Genomic DNA, 7,943 nt, shown 5'->3' with positions numbered 1-7,943 from the left:
CGTATATATATATGCATATATTTGTATGACATACATGCATTATTCTTATAATATACATATACTTATATATTTTCATACATTTTATAACTTATGTACATATCTATAGATCTATATACATGTTTTCATTCTTATAAATATATACATACTTATATATAATCTTTATAGTTTAAAATATACTTTTTATATATTTTTAAAATCCACATACATACACCTTTTCAATATATTTTCAACATGTATATAAATTAACGTATTCATTTGTATACATATGTATATTTTCATATTTTAAAACTTTAATTTGTACATATATATTTTTTTCTTTTACTTTACAATATGTATACACTTACTTTTTATATGTATTTCTTTATTTTCGTATTCCATTAGTTTTATACATCTACATATATGTACATGTTTTTATATATACGTATATTAATTTATTTTATTAAAATATACTTTATATATTTTATTAATTCATATATACACATATTTTAGCTCATGTCTATATATATCTTTTTATACCTAATTGTATTTGCTATTTATTTATTTCATTTTTGTCATTATTTGAATGGATGATTTAAATTTATTCGTTTTTTATATTGTGTTATTTTGTATGTTATAAATTTGATCGTTCAAATTAATTGCTATTGTTTGCATCGTTTTTATATTTTCATGTTCATTATGATCTTGCTATGCATAAATAATGTAATTTGCTTTCACTATGATTTTGTGCTTTATTTTTACTCGATATAACAAAATTTATTTTTTCAAAAATAGCATTTCGTGTTTGGAATTGAGAAAATCGTGCCCTAACTTACTGGGTTTCGTTTTTCTCGATAAATCTAAATGCACGAATCTTTTTAAGCTCAAATTTTAAATGATCCCGGGATCTTAAAAAGAGTCGCGTCCTAACTTACTGGTCGTGATCTCATTTTAAATCCGAGATGGCTAAAATATCTTTTAAATAAGCATTTTTTATTCGCGTATCGGGAATTTGAGACATTGTATTCTAACTTACTGGATATGATTCTCTTTCTCGATTAACGTGAAATATACTTCTTTTTCCAAAACTTTAATGCTAAGATCGCATTTTTTTTAATTCTTTCAAGTTCTCAATTTTCGACATCAAGACATTAGATAATCAACTAGGTACCAATTTCTAGGCGTTACGAGGGTGCTAACCCTTCCTCGCACGTAACCGACTCCCGAACCCGTTTCCTAAATTTCGTAGACCAAAACCGTTGTTTTAATAAGATCAAATTATTTATTAAAAACAACCTATTTCCAAGGTGACCCAATCACACCCCAAAAAGGATTGGTGGCGACTCCCGTTTTTTTTCGTTTTCATCAAAACCCAAGTCGACCCCGTTTTCATCAAAAATGGTGTCAACACATATTAGTGGTATATAAAAATATATATTTTATTCTGAAGTTTGAAAATACTAAATTAAAATGATTATAATAAATAGAAGAAATTTGTACTAATCAACAAATTAATTTATGAAAATTAATTATAATTAACTGTAACAGAAAGAATTTATTATGAAAATAATAACAATAAGATTAATTTTTAAAAAAAAGTCTTATAATTGTAATAATTTAAATTTTATTTTATTCAAAAAAATTTAAAACATATATTCTTTTTTTCAAAATTGTTGAAAAGATTTAATATTATTTTAATACCAAATCAATTTAAAAAATTACCAAAAAAAAATATTAATGAGTTTTTTAAAATTCTTATTATTTTAAAAATTAAAAATATTGTCTAGTTTTAACCATAAATAATCTTAATAACTTAACTTTGGTCAGAAACAGACTTTTTCTTTTTTAAATTTAAATAAAGTCATTGCCCATAACCCTTTTTTTTATTTTTTATTTTTATTCAGCAAGTGTGTGCCTAATTTTTAATTATTTAGTGGTGTGAGAAAAGTTGCGTCGAAAACAAAGATCTTCCCACTACCCTAATTTTTAATTATTTAATGGTGTGAGAAAATGAAATGGTAGAAAGTTGCGTCGAAAACAAAGGTTTTCCCTGTGGAAAATTTTTAAAAAATAAAATATTTTTTATTAAAATTGAGTAATTAAAATGGGTATTGTGATTAAAACAAAAACAAATAAAGGTTAATGGTGGTGTCTAAAATACAAATATTTTTATTTTAAATACTCAAAATGAAAAGTATGAAAATTGAGTCGCCAATTATAAAATTTACCCTTCTTATATTTATAAATGATTGACATGTGATAGGAGCCAAAAAAAATCGTATTAATCGTTCGAATCAGTTTAATTTGGTTAATTATCGGTCAGTGACTGGACCGAATTTAATTTGGTTGAAGGTCGATTAATGATTTTTTGAAATTTCAATTATCGGTTAATTCGATTCGAAATTGAGTAATTAAACGAATTAATCGAACTTAATAATTAATATTATGTGTTAATTTCAAGACTTATGTAGTGTTTTTAATTATGTTGTGTTTCAATACATAAAATTTCTGTTAATTTAACTCACTTTCAAGATAAAACATATATTTTGGTTAATTTCAATGTATCTTTTTATATGATTTACATTTGTTTTAATCAAAAGATAAAAATATATAAATTTCGGTTAACCGAAATATTTTGGTTATTAAAAGATTATACAATTCGATTAATATTAATTTGGTTCGGTTCACCGTACTACAATCAAAGTGATAAACTGATATTTTCTTTGAGAGAGAGAGCGAGAAAATTTTCGTAAAATTAATCTCAGTAACGCCATTAATATCTTGTTATATTTAGAATATAAGTTCACCCACTGAACAATTTTATATATATAGAAGTCTCTTACTTATTTTGGCAACCCTTTTAGCATGTTCAATTCAATCCATTATTTGCTAAAATTTGAAGGCTACTTGAAAAAGAAACCACACAAACTTTCTGCTTTAAGAAAGAGATTTTTTGTTAAATTTTCTCTTTCTTTTTCTGGTAAACAGGACGGGTCTTCAACCAATTCATTTCTATTTCAGTTTAAAAAAATCCAGAAAGGTAAATTTTAAATAACCCAGAAATTTAATTATCATGAAGTTTGAACCCATTTTTTTGTTTGCAAGGTAAAAGGTGTTGCCTTTTTAACTTATGAAAAATGCATTGCAAAGTGTTGTACTAATTACTTTTTCCTATATCCAATGTTGGCAAAGATTGTGAGAGACTTTTTGTTTTGCCGGCACATGTAGAATAAATAAATGGATTAAAATAATTCCTTGACAGATACTTGAGATGAACACGGTGGAAAATAATTTTCTACCTTTTGGAGATCATGTGGGGGGTTGTTTTCCTTCAGTCAACCACTGTGAAACCAGGCTTTAAAATCTTCAATAAGAGAAGAAACAGTGGTGGTGAACGTTGAAGAGGTTTTTGCCCTTTTGTATTTCATCTGGTTTTTTGCGTGTCCCTAAGAGGAAGAAAAAAGAAAAAGGCAAAAGCTTTTCAACCATGCCTGCTGGGGGTTTAGTTCCAACTGGGGTGGCCAAGGAGAGAGCAGAGCTGTACCAAGGAAGGGTCACCTTGTATGTGGTTATTGCATGCATTGTTGCAGCTGTTGGAGGATCAATTTTTGGATATGACATTGGAATTTCAGGTACTTTCTGTCTTTTTAATCCAAAATTTTGTTCATAGATTAAGAGATTTTGTTTAGATTGTTGGTTTTAGCATTCATTTGAAACACGAGACTGTTCTGTTCAATCTGTTCGGAGAAAGGGTATTTGTATAAGAGTTTTATTGGCAACCAAAAAGGGGTTATGAATTTTTTGTAACTGATGTTGTTTTGAACCTCATAACAATGGTTCATCAGGTGGAGTGACATCCATGGATGGATTTCTTCGCGAATTTTTCCATTCGGTGTACATAAGCAAGCAGCATGCCCATGAAAACAACTACTGCAAGTATGACAACCAAGGGCTCGCAGCATTCACCTCGTCGTTATACTTTGCCGGTCTAGTTGCATCCTTGGTGGCATCTCCTATAACCAGGAAGTATGGTCGTCGCACAAGTATAATTTGTGGGGGATTCAGCTTCCTTGTTGGAGCAACTGTCAATGCTGCAGCTCAAAATCTGGCAATGCTCCTCTTTGGTCGAATCATGCTCGGTGTTGGGATAGGATTCGGAAACCAGGTAATAACGTTGTTTGATCTTCCTGTAGTGAAAAAAATTTCCCCTTCTCCATATCTTTGAAGCATAGGAGTAATTTATTGGCCTCTAATCACAGGCAATGAGCAATGCCTCGTATGTTTTACTTGATCTATGAGATAGTTTGGTAGATATTTCTGAGCCGTGCTTTTTTTCATGCTTATTATGAAGGCTGTTCCATTATATCTGTCAGAAATGGCACCAACTCATCTTCGAGGAGCCCTCAACATGATGTTTCAGTTAGCAACAACGCTCGGAATCTTTACAGCAAACATGGTAAATTATGGAACTCAAAAGCTTGAGCCATGGGGATGGAGGTTGTCTCTGGGCCTAGCAGCAATACCAGCAACGTTAATGACAGTGGGAGGGTGCCTTCTTCCTGAGACACCAAACAGTTTAATCGAAATGGGATCAAAAGAGCGAGGCCGAAAGGTTCTAGAAAGGATTAGAGGAACCGATAAAGTTGATGCTGAATTCGAAGACATGGTAGATGCCAGTGAGTTGGCAAATTCAATCAAGCATCCTTTCAGAAACATCCTTAAGAAAAGGAATAGGCCTCAACTAGTGATGGCAATCTGCATGCCAACATTCCAAATCCTAACAGGCATAAACTCCATCCTGTTTTATGCACCAGTGTTGTTCCAAAGCATGGGATTTGGAGGAAATGCTTCACTCTACTCATCAGCTGTCACAGGAGCGGTTCTTGCAGGATCTACATTCATTTCCATTGCGGCAGTCGATCGATTGGGTCGAAGAGTTTTACTTATCAGCGGCGGAATACAAATGATTATATGTCAGGTGCAATATAATAAACATTCTTTCTCTCAACATATAATAACACATTGACCTTTGCTGAAGCATGTTGCATTGTCTGCCATTGAATACAGGTTATAGTTGCCATAATCTTGGGGGTGAAATTTGGGGACAACCAAGAACTATCAAAAGGGTACTCAATATTGGTTGTGATAGTGATATGTCTGTTTGTTTTGGCATTTGGATGGTCATGGGGTCCATTAGGGTGGACTGTACCAAGTGAGATATTCCCACTGGAAATCAGGTCTGCAGGCCAGAGCATTACGGTTGCTGTAAATCTCCTCTTCACATTCATCATTGCTCAGTGTTTTCTAGCCATGCTTTGCCATTTCAAGTTCGGGATCTTCTTGTTCTTTGCATCGTGGATCACGGTAATGACCATCTTCGTTTACTTTTTCTTACCGGAAACCAAGGGAGTTCCAATTGAAGAAATTATATTTCTGTGGAGAAAACATTGGTTCTGGAAGAAGATTATACCTGAATATCCCCAAGTTGATGACAATCACAATGTTTAGAAAAACTCAAGAAAGAGTTACACGGTACTTGTTTACTATGTTTGTGTTGTATCAGTAATTAGAGCTTTTTATGAGTCGAGTTGGATCGACCCGAATTAGAGAAAATTACATTCAAATAGAGTTGTTCATGAGTCGAGTTGGATTAACTTAAATTAGAGAAAATTACATTAAAAAACTTAAACTCGACTCTTGAACAAGTTTAATTGTAATCGTTTTCAACAAGATTGCTTTGGTCGTTTTCAACAAGATTGCTTTGGACTTACAGTTAAAATTACAGTTGCTGAATGATGTAAACCCTAATTCTTTTGCATCCAACAAACCTTGAATAATAGATCCATAAAATGAGTTTAGAAAGCACGAAAACTTCATAAGTCATGGATATTTGTGTACCCTTTCCCCTGCTTATTTTAATGAAAAAAAAAGTTAAATTCTGCTATTAGTTCTTGTACTTTGTAAAAATTATAGATTTAATTTTTATACTTTAATTTAATTATTTTTAGTCCCTGTACTTTTCAAATTTTAAAACTCTAATTTTCACTGCTTAATAACTGTAAAATTCATTAAGTTAATTTCTTAAATTTGATACGCCAAACATATTATCATATGTGCAATATCAAGTAAGTTTGTTATTTTCACATATTTTAAATTCCGTGTCTTAAAATGATCCAATTGAAAAATATAGACTAAATCTACAATTGTAAGTATAGTATAGGACTAGTAATTGAATCTAAATGGATTTAGCAGATACTATTTGGGTAAAGGCTAAAGTTTTAAAATTCGAAAAATACATGGATTAAAATTGACCAATTCAAAAAGTACAATAATTTAGGGTCTGTTTGATTGACGGAATTGATTTTCCGGAAAATCATTTTCAACTTTTCCAGCGTTTGATTGGCGGAAAATATTTTCCATTTGGAAAATGAACTCCAAAACAAGGGAAAATGGGTTACATTTTAGGGAAAATGTCTTACCCTTTCAATTTCCGTAAGACATTTTCCGTGCTCTCCTGTCTATCGCCTCCTTCATTCCTTCCTTCATTTCCGGTAGAAAACTGCTTCTGTTTATCGATTTTCCAGTAACTTGTTTTTTTAATTATTCAATACTTGTTTTTTTAACACAATTATAAATAATTTATTTGATATTAGTTTTTTCAATTTATAACGATTAATATTGTAGCTTAATAATTGAGTATTATTATAAATAAATCATTGCAATATATGTAAAAATAATTTAAAATATAAAAATTTATTAATATATATTAATATATGTAAAAATAACTTTTCCGAAAAATATTTTCAAAAAATCTGCCAAGCAGCAGAAATATTTTACATAGATTCAATCAAACACCAGAAAATATTTTCCAGTAAATCATTTTACAGAAAAGTAAAACATTTTCCAAAAATCATTTTACGGAAAATATTTTACTGGCAATCAAACAGACCCTTAAATTGATCAAATTAAAGTATAATGACTAAATCCACAACTTTTACCTAATAGCAGAATTTAACCCAAAAACAAAATTTCTCATTTATTGATGATCATACAACATGCATGTATCTTCATCTTCTTTAATATTTATATTTGTCACTCTTTTCATTTTTTGCGACTTATAAACAATTTAATCATCGATCCTTCACTTCCATATGAGTAGTTAGTAATTAACCCTTGGTTTTAAAATTTTGTTAAAGGAAAGTTGTTGAGATTGCATTTTTAGTCCACCAAGTGTTTTACTTTAATTAAATAGGTTAATTTACGCAAACCTTAACCCGACATGTTAATAATCCCAATTCTTACTATAAAAGTACTTAGGTGATTAACAATTTTTAAATGAGGCATTCAATTCTAGGGATGAATCAAAAAAGAAATCTTTATTGGCTCTACCTCCTATTTCTTAGGAAGAAAATGAATCTTTTTCTCAAAGGATTAGAAAAAAAAGGGGCCCAGGATCTCTGGGTATGATTTGAAAGATTCAAAATAAAAAAAAATAGTGGTATTTGTTAGCAACTGACATATGGAAGCAGTCAATCAAAATAGATTGATCTAAAATCTGATTCAAATACAATATAACACCTATGGGTACATAAAAATATATATTAAGAGATTTAATTTGATATTTTCCAAATTATCTCATGTGAGAATAATTTCTTGGATTTTTTTTTACCTTTAGAAAGATTGGTATCTAATACCATCACACTCTGCCGCCCATTACTCATTACCCCAATTATAAAATTGATTGCTCTAGTTACTGGCCACTTACACGCAGCCTCATACTGTGGCGCATGTGGAGCAGGCTGGTTTTCTATGGTGGGAGATTTAGATTTCACATATCGTCATAATCTCCTTTCAGAATCAGCGCTTCAATCGCATTGTTTAAACTGATGCATTCCTCTATGGACTACCCTGTATGTATGAAGCTCACAATGCTTTCTAGGATTTCATTGACTTTGATCTCCTTTCAT

The 7,943-nt window shown here is 30.5% G+C and overlaps 1 protein-coding gene across 1 annotated transcript; it reads left to right on the top strand.

The window, feature by feature from the left end:
• Positions 1-2,802: 2,802 nt before the first annotated feature.
• On the top strand, positions 2,803-5,920 carry LOC107901373 (sugar transport protein 7). Its single transcript, XM_016827342.2, has 5 exons — positions 2,803-3,016; positions 3,239-3,608; positions 3,822-4,141; positions 4,328-4,954; positions 5,044-5,920. The coding sequence occupies exons 2-5, from the start codon at positions 3,464-3,466 to the stop codon at positions 5,482-5,484; spliced, it is 1,533 nt and encodes a 510-aa protein (XP_016682831.1). The 5' UTR covers positions 2,803-3,016; positions 3,239-3,463; the 3' UTR covers positions 5,485-5,920.
• The last annotated feature ends 2,023 nt before the right edge of the window (positions 5,921-7,943 follow it).

The sequence above is a fragment of the Gossypium hirsutum genome, chromosome D06, assembly GCF_007990345.1.
Source record: "Gossypium hirsutum isolate 1008001.06 chromosome D06, Gossypium_hirsutum_v2.1, whole genome shotgun sequence".
NCBI classification, from domain to species: Eukaryota; Viridiplantae; Streptophyta; class Magnoliopsida; order Malvales; family Malvaceae; genus Gossypium; species Gossypium hirsutum.
This window is presented reverse-complemented; position numbering and strand designations above follow the sequence as displayed.